Source organism: Cornus florida, unplaced genomic scaffold (assembly GCF_030987335.1).
Source record: "Cornus florida cultivar Cherokee Brave unplaced genomic scaffold, ASM3098733v1 CherokeeBrave_3.0.0_Hap2_Chr08, whole genome shotgun sequence".
Taxonomy (NCBI): Eukaryota; Viridiplantae; Streptophyta; class Magnoliopsida; order Cornales; family Cornaceae; genus Cornus; species Cornus florida.
Window position 1 is genome coordinate 81,452,584 of NW_026775578.1, and position 21,123 is coordinate 81,473,706.

General features: G+C 36.0%; 1 protein-coding gene across 1 annotated transcript; it reads left to right on the plus strand.

Annotated features, from left to right (window-relative positions):
- Positions 1 to 5,189: 5,189 nt before the first annotated feature.
- On the plus strand, positions 5,190 to 6,547 carry LOC132270521 (uncharacterized). Its single transcript, XM_059771696.1, has 3 exons — positions 5,190 to 5,864; positions 5,912 to 6,179; positions 6,234 to 6,547. The coding sequence occupies exons 1-3, from the start codon at positions 5,190 to 5,192 to the stop codon at positions 6,545 to 6,547; spliced, it is 1,257 nt and encodes a 418-aa protein (XP_059627679.1).
- The last annotated feature ends 14,576 nt before the right edge of the window (positions 6,548 to 21,123 follow it).

Below are 21,123 nucleotides of genomic sequence, written 5' to 3' on the forward strand. Positions count from 1 at the left end.
TCTCCAGGTCATCTATGGCGGAAGGTGTAAGACCCGTGTAAAATACATATATATATTTATATCATATATTTATTTACTTAATATAATTTAATGGTTATCTCTGATTTAATTTAAACGGGTGATTGTGATAAAGTTTGTTAAATAATTTAAATTTAAAAAAAAAAAAACTAATTTATCTCACCAGACTCCCTCTATCTCTATAACTCTCTAATACGTTTTATTTATATATAAAAAAAAAAAAAAGAAAAAGAAAAAAAGAAAGAGATACTAGCACGATAACGGGAGAAGAAGGGACCAGAGAGAGTGATTTGACGTCGTGTTTTCTTGCAGTAGCCGGGGAAAGGAACGGTAATCGGGAAGTCGTGTAGGAAGGAAGAATTATTTATACCAGGCAAGTTAATCTTCCTTTGTACACTTATATATATTTGTAACTTTCTTTGTTAACTGTGCTGATTAATCACTATATGTGATGTTAAAGACAAATAGCATTTTAATGAGATGTTAGTTAAAAATAGATTGGCAGTTTCATGCGTAATTAATGAATTAACAGAACTTAGAAAATTAAATTTTTAGAATATTTAAATGTTGATTGTTGGTCTGTTTATGTTTAAGTATGGAATCAATGTGGCAATATTGTTGTTTAATTCATTATGGGTGATAGGCATGCATATGTGTGTAGTATGTAATATATATATATATATATATATATATATATATATATATATATATATAATTAAATGAAAACCTGATAAGGAAGAAAGAAGGGACCTGTTATTGACGAAATTCTACATGCATTGAATGAATAGAATTTGTGAAGGAATATAATTCTACTCTGTAAATAGAATCAATAGTCATGAACTTAATTAATGTTAATATAGAATGTTGGGTCAATTGATGTTGGAATGAAATAGTGGTTTTGGTTAGATATGGGTTTACTTAATTGGGCAGGAAGAATTCAATTTTTGGGTTACTACATTGTCATTGTAGGGCTTGGTATGTGAGGAAGAGTCAAGCCCATGTTGAATTTAATGTTAGTCAACACTAGGCCCAATCTGGGAAGCTACATTCGGGCCCAACTGAATTAGAAGTATTTCTTTTAAAATTCTTTTTTCTTATTAGTTTTAACTTAGAATAATTAAGGAAAAATATTTTAAACATTTCAAAAATTATTATATTTTCCAGAATATTATATTTTTGCATAATGAATCTAGTTTTGTTTAAAATCCATATTTTAAATGTTATTATGTAAGTTTACCAAATTAAACCTTAAAAAAATATTATTTCTCAACACTAAAAGGGAGAGTACGGAAAAACTATTAGGATATAAATTCTGAAATTTTGCAGGGTATTTTACCTAATGTTAGGCTATGTCCAGAAATTTTGTACTCTCACTAGTTGGATCTTTAGGGTTCCGGTTTCAAATTAAAATGATATTTGGGTGCATTAACTATTAATTTGAATTATTAATTAATGATATCTTTCCTAATTCACTATAATTAATAATGATGAGTTTGGATTAGTCGGAGGGCAGTCAGGGACTGACCCTATGATGACTCTTGGGTATGGTCAGGGACCTACCTATTTGGGAGTGCACTACCCCATTTATTATGGCCATGGGTCTAATGAGCCCTTATTGTGTGGACATGATCAGGGATCATCTGGGGAGTAGACGTACAATCCAGCCACACGTGTGTTTTTGGTAGTCAGGGACTATACGATTCACACCATTTTATTGGACGGGAGCTCGGGGCTCATGTGAGATATGCCGATTTATTAAAAAATAAAAGATGGTTATTTATTAAGTTTATAATTAACTGGGTTATACACATTTGAATAATGAACTTATTTGAGTTGCTTATATATACAGGAATATAAGGTAAGGTTAAATTACTGAACGATGATTGTGTTTAGCATTTATTGCTGAGCTTGTGAGCTCACCCCATTATCACATTTCAGGTACACGTTGAGTAGGAATGTGATGGGATTACATGATGGTGATGGATTTTGGCTTGTTGTCGCATTCCTTGGTTTAGTTCAATTTTCGCATTGTAATAAGAATGACGATATTTTTTTTTGAGAGTTAGTTCATTTTGTCCAATTATCATGGATTATTTTTGACAAGGTTGTTTGATATTATGGTTATATCGATTTAATAAATTAGAGGGTGGTTTACATCTACTTCTTTATTTAATTATTTTTATTGTGAGGTTGTGGTTGTGTAAAGAAAGTCATGCCAAATCTTAATACGAGACAAGAGTTCATGTATTTAGGATTTTGGGGCGTGACAGTTTGGTATCAGAGCCTAGGTTAAGAATTACCTGGCTAAGAAAAGTGATAGTAAGAATAGGAGCATATACTTATACGAATTATTGCTCTCTTACCATGCTCCAGTTTAAGTATAAATTACTTATGAGGCTTATCATTGACATTCTTTACTGAAAATAGGATGTCAGGAGCTGGAAGAGGCAGAGGACGACCTGCTAGAGGCAGAGTTCAGGGAGGTGTTGGTCGTGGTGGTGTTAACCATGACGATGTTCAGTTGGAGGATGCACCTCATGTGCCGAATCCTATGATTGGATTTATCAGAGATATCCGCAAATTGGGGGCTGTTAAATTTGCTAGAGCTACCGTTCCCCTTGATGCTGAGAAGTGGATTGAAGATATGGAAAAGTATTTTGAGATGATGGACTGCACTGAGGTGCAGAAAAGGAAGATTGGTGCATTTCTTTAGTCTGGTGAGGCGCGCCAGTGGTGGCAGTCAGAGACCAGGATGGTTGTGGACATTACAACTATGACCTGGGATGATTTTAAAACTCGGTTCAATGACAAATACTTTCCACAATCAATGAAGGAGAAAAAGGCAGCAGAGTTCACGCAGCTGGAACAGAATAATGAGATGTCAATTAGTGAGTACGAGAGGAAGTTTACAGAGCTATCCCGATTCGCTCCTCACATTATTGCGAATGAGTTACACAAGGTTAGAAAGTTTGAGCGAGGATTGGTCTCTTATGTGAAGAAGTTTGTGGTGGGTCATCGTTTTGACACTTATGCTAGAGTGGTGGAATGTGCTATGGCAGTAGAGGAGAATAATAACATTGCCTTTCAAAAACAGAAGGAGCGTAGGGCAGAGCAGAAAAGTAAGGGGGCTAGCAGCTCTTAACAGAATCAGAGCAGCTCTCAACAAAATCAGATGGGTCAACAGCAGCAAACTCAAAGAAACTGGCAGGGTCAGTCTTGGCAGAGAGGCAGACAAGATTGGCGAGCAGGGAAATGGCAGAGAGTTGGTGAAGGTGAGCAATCCACAGCTGTAGTACCAGCCACACCTCATGGTGCACAGCCATATCAGTTCAGCAGGCATTGCTACAATTGTCGTGAGTAAGGACATTTGGCTCGTAATTATCCCAAGCCTCACAAGAATAACAAACAAAAGGTCAGGCATCACAGCAACAAGGAGGTGCAAGGGTTTATGCAGTTGTTCCAGATAGGAGACAGGATCGTGCACCACCAGCAGTGGAAGGTACACTTACTATTTATGACAGTATAGCTAGAGTACTATTTGATTCAGGTTCTTCATATTCTTTTATTACACTATCATTTGTGGATACACTGGGATTAGAACCTGGACATATAAGTAATGCCTTATCTATTACAACTCCACTCGGGAGCGCGACGACACTTGATAGAATATGTCGTGCTTGCCCTGTTACAATTGGGGAGTTGGAGTATCCTATTGATTTAATAGTATTACGTATGAGAGAATTTGATGCTATACTGGGTATGGATTGGTTGGCTATATATCATGCTTAGTTGGACTGCCATGAGAAGATTATTGTATTCTCAGTTCCGGGACAGTTACCTTCTCGATATAAGTGTGGGGAGTTTGAGGGCACCATGACTATGGGATTTCTGGCCCACATCGAGGTGGTTGAGCAATGCATGACTATAGAGCAGTTGCCTACAGTGTCAGAGTATGCAGATGTGTTTCGGGATATTCCGAGTTTGCCTCCTAGGAGGGCAGTGGATTTTTGCATCGACCTCACTCCTGGTATTTCACCTATCTCTAGGGCACCCTACAGAATGGCGCCAGTTGAATTAAGTGAGTTGAAGAAATAGACTCAAGAGTTGCAAGATCGGGGGGTTTATTCGACCTAGCACATCACCTTGGGGAGCACCTGTTTTATTTGTCAAGAAGAAAGATGGGTCACTCCGCTTATGTGTTGACTACCGTGCGCTGAATAAGGTCACTATTAAGAATAAGTACCCATTGCCACGCATTAATGATTTGTTTGATCAACTTAGAGGGGCGCAGTTGTTTTCTAAGATTGACTTGAGGACTGGATACCATCAACTGAGGATTAAGGAGGAGGATATTCCTAAGACTGCCTTCAAGACTCGTTATGGCCTCTATGAGTTTTTAGTCATGCCTTTTGGGTTGACTAATGCTCCGGCAACTTTTATGGATTTGATGAACCGAGTGTTTCGACCTTACTTGGATCAGTTTGTTGTAGTATTTGTTGATGACATTCTGATATATTCCAAGACTAAGGAGGAGCATGAGAGACACTTGAGCATTACACTTCAGACTTTGCGTGAGCATCAGCTCTATGCTAAGTTTGAGAAGTGTGACTTTTGGCAGGAGCAGATTCAGTTTTTGGGGCATGTGATCTCTAAGGATGGAGTTTCAGTAGATTCTGCCAAGGTGGAGGCTGTGATGAGTTGGAAACGGCCTACTACTGTCACTGAGATTCGTAACTTCTTAGGACTGGCAGGATACTACAGGCGCTTTATTGAGGGTTTCTCCAAGATTGCTGCACCTTTGACCCGGTTAACTCGGAAGGATGTGAAGTTTGTTTGGGACCACCCGCTGTGAGCAGGCATTTGAGGAGCTGAAGACGAGATTGATATCAGCACCAGTTCTTACCATTCCTGCTAGTGGTGAGAGATTTGTGATCTACACAGATGCATCACATCAGGGTCTTGGCTATGTATTGATGCAAGATGATAAGGTGGTAGCGTATGCCTCTAGGCAGCTTAAGCTACATGAGCAAAATTACCCTACACATGACCTGGAATTGGCAGCAGTGGTTCTTGCATTGAAGGTGTAGAGGCATTACTTGTATGGCGAGGAATTTGAGTTATTCTCTGATCACAAGAGCCTCAAATACCTTTACACTCAGAAGGAGTTGAATATGAGGCAACGGAGGTGGATGGAGAAGATGAAGGATTTTGATATGACCCTTCAGTATCATCTTGGAAAGGCTAATGTGGTAGCGAATGCCTTGAGTCGAAAACCGAGAGGATTAGTTGCCTTTATGATGATTCAGGAGTGGATGATGTTAGAGGCATTGGCAGAGTTTTCTATCATGCCGAGTTCTCAGAGTACAGGGGCTCTTCTTTGTAGTTTGACTGTACAACCTACTTTGGTTAGCCGGATCATTCACTCTCAGACTCAAGATGATAGGTTACAGACCAAAGCAGTTGAGGCTGTTAATGATGAAGGTAATGTTGACTGGACGTATGGAGCTGATGGTGGTATGAGATTTCGAGGTAGGCTATATGTTCCAGACTTAGCAGACCTCAAGAGAGAGATTTTAGAGGAGGCACATCACTCTAGGTACACAGTGCACTCAGGTGGCACTAAGATGTATCATGATCTTAAGAGGCAGTTCTGGTGGGAAGGCATGAAACGTGATGTGGCAGAGTTTGTATCTAGATGTCTAACTTGTCAGCGAGTGAAGGTTGAGCACCAGAGACCAGCAGGACTATTACAGCCTTTGCCTGTGCCTGAGTGGAAATGGGAGCATGTGACGATGGATTTTGTTGTGGGGTTACCGAGGTCGATACATAACTATGATACAGTGTGGGTGATAGTGGACCGATTGACTAAATCAGCTCATTATCTACCTATCAGGCTAGTATCGGCATGGCACCATATGAGGCACTTTATGGTAGACCTTGTCGTTCACCTGTATGTTGGGCTGAGGTTGGTGATGGTAGTCTTTTGGGGCCAGAGTTGGTGCAAGAGACTACGGAGAAGGTTGCCATCATTCGAGATCGACTTCGCACAGCTCAGAGTCGACAAAAGAGTTATACAGACCGACGCCGTCGTGCTTTAGAGTTTAGTGTGGGTGACTTGGTGTTCTTGAAAGTATCACCAATGAAGGGGATTACGAGATTTGGTAGGAAGAAAGGGAAGTTAGCTCCTCGATTCATTGGACCTTTTGAGATCACAGAGAGGGCTGGAGTGGTGGCATATAGATTGGCTCTACCACCTAGACTATCAGCTGTTCACGATGTTTTCCATGTCTCTATGTTGAGGAGGTGCTTGAGGGATGAAACTCAGGCCATTGACTGCACAGAGGTCCAGATTTGCCCTAATACGACCTATGTTGAGACGCCTGTTCGCATTATTGACAGTATGGTGAAACAGTTGAGGCGAGCAGAGATACCTCTGGTGAAGGTACAGTGGAATCATCAGGATGAGAGAGAGGCTACTTGGGAGCTAGAGTCAGAAATGAAGGGAAAGTACCCACATCTATTCGAATAAGGTACGCAAATTTCGAGGACGAAATTTCTTTCTAGGAGGGTAGAATGTAAGACCCGTGTAAAATACATATATATATTTATATCATATATTTATTTACTTAATATAATTTAATGGTTATCTCTGATTTAATTTAAAACGGGTGATTGTGATAAAGTTTGTTAAATAATTTAAATTTTAAAAAAAAATTAATTTATCTCACCAGACTCCCTATATCTCTATAACTCTCTAATACGTTTTATTTATATAAAAAAAAAAAAAGAAAAGAAAAGAAAAAAAGAAAGAGATACTAGCACGATAACGGGAGAAGAAGGGACCAGAGAGAGTGATTTGACGTCGTGTTTTCTTGCAGTAGCCGGGGAAAGGAACGGTAATCGGGAAGTCGCGTAGGAAGGAAGAATTATTTATACCAGGCAAGTTAATCTTGCTTTGTACACTTATATATATTTGTAACTTTCTTTGTTAACTGTGCTGATTAATCACTATATGTGATGTTAAAGACAAATAGCATTTTAATGAGATGTTAGTTGAAAATAGATTGGCAGTTTCATGCGTAATTAATGAATTAACAGAACTTAGAAAATTAAATTTTTAGAATATTTAAACGTTGATTATTGTTCTGTTTATGTTTGAGTATGGAATCAATGTGGCAATATTGTTGTTTAATTCATTATGGGTGATAGGCATGCATATGTGTATAGTATGTAATATATATATATATATATATAATTAAATGAAAACCTGATAAGGAAGAAAGAAGGGACCTGTTATTGACGAAATTCTACATGCATTGAATGAATAGAATTTGTGAAGGAATATAATTCTACTCTGTAAACAGAATCAATAGTCATGAACTTAATTAATGTTAATATAGAATGTTGGGTCAATTAGATGTTGGAATGAAATAGTGGTTTTGGTTCGATATGGGTTTACTTAATTGGGAAGGAAGAATTCAATTTTTGGGTTACTACATTGTCATTGTAGGGCTTGGTATGTGAGGAAGAGTCAAGCCCATGTTGAATTTAATGTTAGTCAACACTAGGCCCAATCTGGGAAGCTACATTCGGGCCCAACTGAATTAGAAGTATTTCTTTTAAAATTCTTTTTTCTTATTAGTTTTAACTTAGAATAATTAAGGAAAAATATTTTAAACATTTCAAAAATTATTATATTTTCCAGAATATTATATTTTTGCATAATGAATCTAGTTTTGTTTTAAATCCATATTTTAAATGTTATTGGGTAAGTTTACCAAATTAAACCTTAAAAAAATATTATTTCTCAACACTAAAAGGGAGAGTACGGAAAAACTATTAGGATATAAATTCTGAAATTTTGCAGGGTATTTTACCTAATGTTAGGCTATGTCCAGAAATTTTGTACTCTCACTAGTTGGATCTTTAGGGTTCTGGTTTCAAATTAAAATGATATTTGGGTGCATTAACTATTAATTTGAATTATTAATTAATGATATCTTTCATAATTCACTATAATTAATAATGATGAGTTTGGATTAGTCGGAGGGCAGTCAGGGACTGACCCTATGATGACTCTTGGGTATGATCAGGGACCTACCTATTTGGGAGTGCACTACCCCATTTATTATGGCCATGGGTCTAATGAGCCCTTATTGTGTGGGCGTGATCAGGGATCATCTGGGGAGTAGACGTACAATCGAGCCACACGTGTGTTTTTGGTAGTCAGGGACTATACGATTCACACCATTTTATTGGACGGGAGCCCAGGGCTCATGTGAGATATGCCGATTTATTAAAAAATAAAAGATAGCTATTTATTAAGTTTATAATTAACTGAGTTATACAAATTTGAATAATGAACTTATTTGAGTTGCTTATATATACAGGAATATAAGGTAAGGTTAAATTGCTGAACGATGATTGTGTTTAGCATTTATTGCTGAGCTTGTGAGCTCACCCCATTATCACATTTCAGGTACACGTTGAGTAGGAATGTGATGGGATTACATGATGGTGATGGATTTTGGCTTGTTGTCGCATTCCTTGGTTTAGTTCAATTTTCGCATTGTAATAAGAATGACGATATTTTTTTTTGAGAGTTAGTTCATTTTGTCCAATTATCATGGATTATTTTTGACAAGGTTGTTTGATATTATGGTTGTATCGATTTAATAAATTAGAGGGTGGTTTACATCTACTTCTTTATTTAATTATTTTTATTGTGAGGTTGTGGTTGTGTAAAAAAAGTCATGTCAAATCTTAATACGAGATAAGAGTTCATGTATTTAGGATTTTGGGGCGTGACAAAAGGACCTTTCCCCTGCATAGTCTGCATTACATATTCCTTTTTCGCCTTGAGATACAGGATCTGCAGGTCAAAATAGGTTACTTCCTTTGTTTTCTCATCAAGACAGGTGGTTGTACCTGCCTGAGGCAGGGAGTTTCGTGAACAACAATACTGGTTGCAGGTCTTGCTCAGGACCGACAGGCCCAAAAAACAAAAAAAAAATGCCCAAATGGACAATAATGCATTTCTAAGAGTCCTAAACTCAAAGAATTGCCCCAACCAACTCTCGGGACTCACTTGAAACACCCTACGGGGTCTAGCACACAAAACAAGGCAAAAATGAAGAAATCCCGAAAAAATTAAAAAATTCACGAAAATGGAAAATAGGAAAAATCATAAATATTACATGGCATACCCAACCTCTGCACTTAGAATGAGAGTGTTGTTATAAAGCACTTGTGGCACATACTCAACTCAAAAGAAATGATGTGGGTAAAGTGGATTAATACATACCTACTCAAGGGAAGAATTTATGAGAAGTAAAGGTACCTGGCTAGTGTTCCTGGAGTTAGAAGAAGCTCCTAAGCGTCAGAGATGTTATGAAGCCTCTTGTCAAAATTGGAAATGGTTCTAGCTCTAATTTCTGGTTTTACAATGGTGCCACATTGGTCATCTTCATCAGCTGGCTTCCCCTCAACAGATCATTGACTCAAGGTTTAGCAGTAAAACCAAGGTATGCACTTTCATTACTAATAATTCATGGTCTTTCCCATCCTCCATTACCCATATCCAACCACAACTACAATGCACTGCTTCACTTCCCACATTAAAGCCTAATAGCTATGATAAACCCTTGTGGCTTCCATCCTCCTCTAGACAATTTTCTATTTCCTAAACCATGAAACAGTTCACTCAGCATTATAGTTCCCTCTAATGGCCGCACCTCGCTTGGACAATGCCTTCAATTCCAAAGCACTCTTTCACCCTTTGGGTTGCAATTCAATAAAGATTTCCTACATTGGACAGAAGATGTACTGCTCATATCAATGCCACTATGTGTATACTTTGTAACACTGAGTTGGAATCCCATGACCACCTCTTCTTTAGATGCTCATTTATCAAACCTCTGTGGGTATTTCTCCAAGCACGTAGTGGGTTTCACATTAACCCATCCTCATAGTCAGAGCTCATATACTGGGCATCATACCACTGGAAAGGCATCTCCAAATTTCACAGCAACTCAATATCCAAAATGAGTTTGGCAACCCTGGTTTATCACATTTGGATAGAGAAAAACCGATGAATCTACAAGCACAAATCCCTTTCAGCCAACACCTTGCTCCATCAAACATTGGAAGCAATCAGGGCTAAACTACTTTTATCTTCAATTTCAAACTCCTTTAATGCCCCGAGAATTACAGCGGAATAGGATATCTGTGATACCCCTGAATTCCACGTGTAGGTTAGCCAGACCCACACCCGAAGACCGGAGGATATCAAAACAATTTAGTATTTAAATGAACACAGAATATAAGAAGAATAAAACGAATGAATAAATCGCTGAACGAAATTCTATTAATAAAATAAAACCTGATTTACAAAAATAAATTCTATAAATTTAAAATTCTAAAATACAACTCGGGAATCCTCTAAGTCAAGGACCCCTAAATCATAAACTATTAATCCACCAGTTTATACATAACACATAACAATAAATAACAATACTACTTAAAAGTAAACAAGATGAGTAAATGAATGACAGTCTTCTAGTTGCGGATCCTCAACCTCGAGACTGAAACTTCTAATAACTAATAACCTAAAAAATAAATCGTGAGCAAGTTCCCTCTACCAAGCTTCTGAAAATCGATAAATAAAACATCTCTAACCAAAATCATCATAATTAAAGTTTTAACATTTAATATAAGATGATACACATATATATAATTAAATAATTATATATAATATAATAGTCACATCCATTAATTTATTCATTAATTTTTAAAACCATTAAGTAAGGATTTAATCATAATCATACGCAATCCAATCATCAATTACCTTTCTCCTTTTTAAGTAAAACTCCTTTAACCTTAACTTTATTTTTAAACAATTAATTAACCATTTAAATAATAAATAACAATTGAAGGAATGTTTCCTTTAATCCAAAACTCAAAACCCATCAATGTAAGATTTTATTTATTTAAATCACATAGCAAAGATCCATACCGTTACAAATCGTCCATGTCTTCACCAATATTATTTTATTCATATTATAAAATAATACACTAACCTTTAAACACTAGATTATTCTAATATAAGAATATCTATCACCTCTAACTCATACACATAATAATCATAGATGTAAATTTAATCATCTAATACATATAATAATTTATTTATGCTTTGGCAAAGCAACCATGCCCTTACAAATAAATTTATTTATATATTGGCAATTCAACCATGCCTCCACAAGTATATGTATTTATACTTTTAATTAGCAACTCGTCCATACTTTCAATGTATGTAATTTATTCAACAAATAATAAGGCAATATATTAAACCTTTGACAACTCATCCATGCCTTCCATTCAACCATGTACCAAATTTTTAAAATAAATATTAAGATAAATCATACATAGGCATTCCATGCAAGTTATAAGCATATAATTAATTTAAATAAACAGTTTATTATGATTTCATTAATAACACCACATAAATAAACATGATAAATATGAATGAACAACTTATTAGTTGATTAGGTTATATTTATTTATTTTTGTGGGGTAGTATAACACGTACATTACACAATTCACTTTAATATTAATATTTTCATTCTCTACTAGAGTGGTTAATATTAAAGTGGTAAAACCGACCAGCCACTAATCTAGTGTACATGTAATAACCCGGTCATTTCCTTCCTTTCCTTTTTCCTCAGAATTTTACGGATGAATTTTTTTCGTAAAAATTTCTTTTCTAAGTTCAGTTTCTTATCACTTAGTGTCGTCTCGGGTACTCGAAAATGGTTTTTGAGACTCTTTCCTTTAGATTGACAACTTCCTTTAAGTACCACGTCATTTCCATATTTTTCGTTTTTCGACACTATTCACTTTTCATCTTTTTCCCGTTTGTCACTTTGTTGGCACAATCTCACTTTTCGTGTTCGGATTTGATTCCGGTTTTGCATGCATCCACGATATTTAAATTCCATGTCATGTGTATTTTTACTTTCTTAGAAAAGCATGCTAAGTATTTACTTTTTTTGTAAAGGGTATGGACGTATAACTTTTTTATAATATTCTTAACTTGTGGGGTTTTAGTGTAATTAAGTAAAGTAATTACTTTTCGTCTTAGGGACCATTTTGCAATTTAATTTGGGAGATATTATGGAAAAGGACCTTTTTGTAATTTTTAGAAAATGTGACAACTGTCACACTCCTATGGAGCCACTTGTTGGCATTGTGGTGGAACCACTTGGAGGCTTAGTTTGATGACACATGGAGGGTGGAAATTCACCCATTTGTTGGCCTAGGATTGGACCACTTGTTGGCTTGGATGAGTGACAAGTGTATGCTCCAAATTAAGTCTTGCAACTATTTTTGGACCACTTTGGGATTATGGTTTTAAAGAAGGGTTTTTGTGCAATGGACCAAACTTGTGTGTGTTGACCATGGTGTAAGATCACATAGTGAATGGAGGATTTCTATTTCCTCCACTCACACTTCATTTTATTATTTCATTTTCTGCCTCCCTACAAACCCTAGCCACCATTAGATAAGCTTGATGCTTAGGCCTTGACTTAGATTTTTGAGAACCTTCCATTGATTTCCAAGCTTAACCTTGGGAATACTTTTTGTTCCCCTCATCCTCCTCTACATAACCCTTGAAGGGTTTGCCATTTTGTGTTGATTTGTCTTGGATTCAAGAGGAACAATCCTCTTGTGAGGTAGGGGGTGTTATAATTTATTTTCTAAATGATTTTAATTGCTTTTGTAGTGAAATACAAGTTGTATGCATGTTTCATATCAATTTGAGAAATATATGATTTACTGCAACTTGCATATAACTCACTTTAGACTTGATATATGGCATGGCCATGACTTGATCTTTGTTGTATATTAATTTGGGGTGATTTAAATGAGTTTTCAGATCTAGAGATTTAATGAATTTAAATTGATTTAAATTATTCAAATTTAAATTCTACTAAATTGTACCATACTTATATTCCATTTTTGACTTGATATATGGAATGGCAATAACTAAGTCCTTATTATATATTTATTTAGGATCATTTGAACAACTTTTGAAAAATTAGAGATTTAATTCATTTAAATTAATTAAAATCTACATGATGGAGTCTTGCTTATTTTGCTCTTTTGATTTGATATATGTAATGAGCATGCTATGTTGTTTAACATATATTAATTTGAGGTTATTTAAAATTAATTTGAAATTTAGAGACTTTCCATGATTAGATTGAAAATCTCTTAAAATGTAGTATGTTTAATTATCTTGTGAGCATGCTACTAACTTGATGTAGAATTAGTATTTGTGGCTCCTTAAAATGGTAATTGGACTTAGCATGATATAGAATATCATTGACTTGTAAAGCTTGTTTAAATATATATCTTGTGTAGGTATATAGCTTTTTAGAATATTACAATTGCTTACCTTGAAAGATAGTTACTAAATTGTAGCTTATTTAGTACTTGTGGCTTAGAATGGTAGTGTGGCTCAATTGTTGTAAGATATTCTTGCTTTATGTATAAATTTCATATTGAGGACATAACATGTCATATGCTATTTAGACTTGAATTCTAGGACATAGTTTGTATGGATTTAACCTTACTTGTGCATTGAATGTGGTAACTTGCATTTGAGTTTGTATAAGTTTTGAACTTATTGATTTTCGAAAGCTTGTAAGGACATAATTATTTAATGGTTAGGGTTTGGCTCTAGTACGGAGACAAGAGTCTTCTAAGTCATAAGTGCGCACTAGGTGGTTTCTTGTGAGTCGTAATTACCCGAAAATACTTGCTTGGTCTAGCGACCGAATGTCCTAGTCTTTCCACTATTTGATTTCGCATTTAATTTCAAGTTGTTAATCATGGATTACTTGTAGCTTAAGAATTGATGTTTACTTTGGGTATTTGAATCCTATTTAGTATACTTGAACTTGTATACTTGCTCCATGAGTTTAGATTGCATTTAATATACTTGTGCCATGTATATTTGTCTTATGTGTAATCCTATTAGCTTAGTATACTTGTGTTGTGTACTTAATATACGAGATTCCACATTAAATGTATACTTATGTGAATATACTTAGACATTGCATGACTTGTCTTAATATGGTTGAGTATACTTGGAAATGTATGCTTATATGTTGTATATTGTGTTTTAGCATCATTTTGTATACCTGAGTATGTATACTTGTATGCCGTTGTTCGTTTCAATTGCATGAGTAGCTCAGGATGATCCTTGAGTCTCACTTTGACATAGACGTTAGGTAGCATGATCCTTTTAAATCGTTTCAAATTAATGTAAAAATCTGTGAAGAAATCGAGTCTATGCATGTTCATTCACTACAAGCAAACTTGTTTACTCACCCCAAAGTTACTGGGGGTTTTGTTCAGGTACGAAGACTTGGTTCGTAATGTTTATCATTGCTTGGATGATAGTAGACTTAAAGGTTTTAATTCTTGAAAAGGTTAGCTTTAAATGCCATTTGTAGCCTTATATGTCAAAACTTGTATCCTTGATTCCATATACGTAATGTATACATGAGTAAACCTTTTATAATGTATTTGACATGTATGAGATGAGGCCAGAGGCCAATGACATGTATTTTGCATCCTATGTAAATTTTGACTTCATGGAATATTATAAAAACATTGAAAAATGCCAAGTCATTGCTTCATTACTTTTGCATTAGGTGTGGGAATTCCATTTTTATTCTTTCATAGGGTCTCATTAATCATGTTTGAAGTGTGGCCAAGGGCCAAATAGTAATTTGAAATAATTTGTCAATTTTGGTTTTCAAATTTACCATTTCATGTGCATTTTTGCCTTTTTGGCCGTTGGGGGGTCGGATTTTGCACCATCGGTATTTTTAAGTCATGGACCATTGTAACACGTCCTAATAGGTAAGTTACGTTTGCGTGCATGATCATTTTTAAGAAAAACCTCATCCTTGGTGATTTGAGCTTCCTATGGACTCATTTTGTATTTTTATTGCATAATCCGATTTTGAGGGCATTTCGGGTATTTCACTTGAAAAATAAACTTCTCTTGATATGGTCATGTAGAAAATGTGATTTTAAGGGGGGTTTTTTCTTTGTGTTTTTCCAAAAAATGTCATCTCGGACACTAAAACCCCATTTCAAATTCAATTTTCTGGAAGAAGATTTTTGCTTGCTGTCAGCCTCATCTAATCGATTAGATAAGCCATTTAATCGATTAGATGGTCTTCCGTGGGATTTCCACATTTTGTTTTGGCATCTAATCGATTAGATGGATCATCTAATCGATTAAATGGTCCTGATTTGCATCTTTTTTTCATTTGATCATAACTTTGTTATCCGGACTCCAAATTGAGTGAACTTTTTTGAACTTGACTAATTTTTCGTCGTCTATCCAACGGTATACTCGGTTACACCCAAATATTCATGGATAATTACCAATTTACCCTTTTAGCCTTAAGTGCTCATTTTTCTTCGTCATATCGTTTCTCCTTCGTCTGGACTCCGAATCATGCGATTCTTGAGTCCATCTTGATTAATTTTTCATTTTTTTTCCAATGGTGTGCACGGTGGCACCCATTCCTAGGTAAAATGACCATTTTACCCTTGGTCCATTTCTTGTAAGTTTTTGAAAACCTTGTTCCCTTCTTGCTTTCTTTGAGTCTCAGGACTCCTCGGGGAAGCCACTTTCGTGTCTTAAGGATGACATACATCTCTCTAGACCTTTATTTCATGTGAAAAGACTATTTTGCCCTTGGAGGCATACTTGGTCTATTTTTGATCTTTTTCTTCTGCGTTAGTTCTCGATGAGTTTCGTGGACTCCTGGAAGGTCACTTTGGTTTATTAGAGACGTATTGTATCTCTATAGACTTGTGTTCTACTTTTGCTTCCGCATTCTAGATTCGTTATCGGATCTACGTTCAGTTCATCACAAGACGCACTGGCCTAAAAACTAAGGCCGTCACAGTACAAAAGTGTTTATAACCAATATCCAAATAACACGTTACACGTTAAATATAAATATTTAGAATTATTTGGCTAACATCCAACCAATAAAACATTATTCAAATTGGCTAAAACAATTATTGGATATGGAACACATCATATAATGTACGATATAAACACGTCGTACGATATAATTGGCTAAAATCGCAATCAGATCCATAATTACTGAGGCCATATAACATGATTAAACATAATCATATATATATATATGTCAATTTCTTTTCATGCATTTATCCTATGTTTAGGTCGACGTCGCAAGCTTCCCAATTCAGAATCGTTCTACAACTCCACTCGTCGATGTCGTCCTCCATAGGTCCGGTCTGTACCATACTCGGCCTCCCTTCCCTTCTTACTTTTTCCTTTCTTCTTTTCTTTTCTTTTCAGCCACCCACAATCTTTCGGCATCTCTCTCTCGCTCATTCTCGACATCTCACTTATATATATATACATACACAATTATTTATTATATATATCCTCCCATAATAAAAATATAATTAATATATATAGGCAACTAACTCCTCATCCATGTAGGATTGTAACTATATTCAAATACATAACACATATAAATATAAATATAAATATATATATATTATGTAATATATATTTATAACTCCTTCTTTAACTGATACTTATCATATATGCATATAGTCCTATACATATATATATATACTTACTATAAATATATAACTCTCTATATAAATATATATATATATAATTCATTTAAAATGCATAATATATATATATATATATATATATATATATATATATATATATTACATCTATTAGTATATATATTCATACATAAATCCATGGGCCTTTAAATCATCCTAAATCCTTTAAGGCTTCATTCTCTAGCCAAACACCCAAATCCTTAGGTCCAAATAATCCAAACCCAGTCCATTACTTAAACAAAAAATTAAATAAATAAATACTTAATAATAAAACAACTAAATACATGTAGCAAATAAACAAACAAGAATTAACAACCAAGTCATACCATACAAATAAAATTAACACACCAACAAGTCAATCAACAATCAAGTGCATACACACATGCAATTATCATATCAATAATTCAAATAAAAAATAATTTAATTTAAAATACATAAACATATAATTTTATTTAAAACAAATAAATCTAATAAACGCATTTAAAGGCAATTAATTTAATTAAATAATTACTCTAAAATATAGGCGTATTACAATATCCCATCCTCGGTGATCCGTTCTCCGGCTAAACCGCTGGACCAGGCGTCCTGAAGATGGAGTCCTTCTCCTTCATTACCAGAATGTCTGCAACTCCTATAACGGTTTTGCATTTAAAGTTGGATCGATCCTCAATGGCGGCGCCTTTTTGGATAAAAACAAATCTGAGATATTTTGAAGATATTTTTGGAAAAGGACAAAAGTGGTTGGTAAGGTGGTACAACTGGATAAGATCAATCATTTGGATAGGGACAAGAATGTTCGATCGATCAGAGAAGGAAGTTGGATCGATCGAACTTTTGAGATCTTTGAATAGGGACAAACATGGCTCAGATCCATCTTGAAGTGCTGAGATCGATGAAAGTTGGATTGATCAAATTTTTCTTAAGATCGATCGAAGTTACTGAAATTCCACCTTTGCTTCCTTTTGCTTTACTTTGCTCCTTTCTTTGATTCATCCCAGAATTGCTTCAATTATGCTCTCATTTGGCTCACTTAGCTTATTTTGGGGATAAGTACCTGAAAATGGAAATAACACGAAATCAATACAAAACGGTAAAATAAGATAGATAAAGGTCCTAGAATACTTAAGCTTAAGGGGTTTAAATACGCACTTTTCAATGCTCATCAATTATATAATTATCTTTATCAAAACCATCTTACCAAATTTGAGAAGGACATTAATTATACAAATTGAATACTGTACCTTTTTGGAATGACTAGCACGTTTTTCTCTCTCTAGTTTTCTAGGGTTTCTTTCTCTTTTTAAGGGCTTTCTCCTCTAGTTTCTCCTACGGCGAAATCGTGAGGTTCTAAAATAGGTTCCTTGCCCTGTCACAAGATTTGGTTTTTCACCGGTTCTTGGTTCTGTCAAGTTAGGATTTCTCATTATGGAGGACAATTTGGCAAATCAATTGGATTTCTGCAAACTCTCGGAAGAGGAAGAGTAAGAAATCATGATTGCCGATACGGTGGATTTAGAGGGTCTCTAACTCTGTGCTCATAGTCTGGTTAGGAAACTTTTCTCCGATAAACCGGTGAAGTTTTTTGGGATGTGGAAGGCACTTAGCGAGGCATGGGATTGTGAAGGTCTCCAGTTATACTAAATTAAAGATTTTATGTTTCAATTCCTTATTCATTCTAAAGAGGATAGTAAGTGGATTTTGCGCAATAGGCCCTGGAGTTTTGATGGAGACCTCATATCCGTTCAACAATGGTCGTCGAAGTTTCGATTCTGCCCAGACTCCTTCTGGCATATTCCCTTTTGGATCCGGATTACCAACGTCCCCTTCGATCTAACGACTGAAGTGGTGGTAAAGGAATTGGCATCCTCCTTTCTATCATGTGAAAAGGTTGAAGTTCGGGATCTTGGTTTTTTTGGTGGCTATTATCTCCGTATCTGGGTTGGTGTGGATGTGTCAAAGCCATTTGACGAGGTCTCAAAATTATTCATGAGGCTAAATAGAAATGGATGAAATTGCGTTATAAACGTCTCCCTTCGCTCTGTTATTTCTGTTGCTGGGTAGGCCATGCCGTCTGCGGCTGTCCGTCTAAGATTGATTCTGATCCAATTGATGATCGTCAGTTTAGTTGTTGGTTGAAAGCTTTGGGCTTGGTGGGGAAACTCATCACATATCACAAAGGTTCTGGTTCATCTAGCTCTTTTTTTGGACCTTCACCGAGGTCTGTTGAAATAGCCACAATTTTTTCAGTGGCCGACGAACCCTCCGACGAGATCCACAATGATCACAGTGTCTTCATCAATTCCTGTGTACCGATGGTTGAGTCCATTAATGCCCTAGACAGGCCTCTGATCTACTCTACTCTCTCAAAGGTTGCTCCTTCATTTAATAGAGATCTAAGTTTAGTGGATGGGTTGACCGCCCCGACTGATCCGATCTAGGTCCATTTGTCTTCAACTGTTGTCCAAAGGCTGGATGTGTTCCCAACTGTTAGGCCTCGAGACTACCCTGTTGTTTCAAGGTCCAACCCACCTGAGATTTCCTTGAACAAGGTTCTTGGGCCTTCTCCTTCACTTAACACAGATCCCGGCCCATCTCTTACTCCCGAAGTGACTCTAGTTTCCCACTTAACAGAGTCCTTTATACCTACCTCAATCCCGTTTGCTTCTTATTGGTGTGAGAAGGGAATCTCCGGTCAATCTTCTGTTCTCTCTCTAGATTTGGTGGGCCTAAGTGCTTTAACTACACCTTCGTCTTGGAAGAATTGAGCTCGTGTGGCCAGTGCTTCCCGAATGGCGATTTCCACACCTCCTCCCAAGCGCAAATCTGCATCTATTACAGTCATTCCTCTCTTTACTTCGAAGAAATCTAAAGGGTAAGCTTCTAGTGTTACTTTTGTGAGTTCTATAGTTGATTCCTCAATCCCTCAATCCAATCCGATGGTGGCAGCCAGCCTTGAATGGCCCCAACCCCCTCAATGAGGGTTCCGGTGTGGAATTGTTAGGGTTAGGGGATCCCCCTGACAGTTTCCCAGTTGACGAGGTTAGTTCACTTCCATTCCGCCCTTTTAATTTTTCTCCCAGAAACAAAAAATGTGGGTGATCGGGTTATGATGGTCGTCGTCTTACCATAAGCTTAAAAGCGTGAATTTTAGGCGAGGGCCAAGAGTTTTAAATTTATAAAAATAACTACCAACACTACTACTAAAGTAGCAAGAGTGAGTAGGGATCGTCCCAAGGGATTGGAGTCGTACTTGATTGTGGAATCGCAATTAGGGTTAGTAGGTCGAGTGATTAAACAAAGAGATGGTTGGTTAATTAAACTAGAGAGCAACTAAATTAAACTAAGTAATTGAATGTGACAAAGAGTAAGTAAGAGAGAGAGAGAAATCTTGGGGTTTAGAAGTCACCACCAAACAATGTTTTTCTACACTTCTAACTAGTGATTAATAAGGGTAATGTGTGTTGTAATAATGGTGTGCGTGTGTGTTTAGTTGATTCAATTAGCAAGGGTAACCAATTAAGCATACATTGTCTAATCAACATGTGAAAAGCACAATATATCTAGCAATTAAGTATATATTGTCTAAATAGCATGTGAAAAGCATAACATATCTAGCAAGTCATTAATCATTTCATTAAGTTCACAAGCCAAATACACCACAAGATTAGAGACATATGCTTCTTGCATTCAAAAGTATGGAACATTAAACAACTAGCATGGGTTGTCCTCTCATCTAACAACTATGCTACCACTACACTACAATTAGGCTAATGACATGAAATTAAACTAATTAAGCTAAGGGAGAGGCATAATCCATCAAGAAATGAGCATGGACCATCTAGAAAATCACAAGAGCATTCTTCTAAGCACAATGTTTTGACAATCTCTAAATCTATAGCATTAATACACATAGACATGCATCAATAACATAAGAAATAGAGGCAAACACATGAACATCTATTCTAGCATACATAGACATATTAATAGAATAAAATGATCAATTGGAAGCATTAAATCACATAAATCATTGAATAAATAAGATCTATATATATATCAAAGTGTCAAAACATTAATTACAACACTAATCCCTCAATAATACACAAGATTAAGATATAAAAAGCATGCTTGGGGCTAACTCTAGCCCCAAGAGGATGTCTAGCCACTCATGGTGATGTTGCTCCACCCCTCAAGGGCTAACTCAATGGAAGAGATTTGCTCCTTGGTTGATGAAGAGTCTCCAATGGTGTCTCTAGCCTCCTCCTCCTTTATGCTTGCTCTCCAAGAGATAATATGAAAATGATGTTGGCTCCCTCTTTAAAAAACAATCCTCATCCTTATATAGGTAGGTCAAAATGACACCCAAAATAAGCTGGGGTCATGCATACAATATTCCCTAATGAT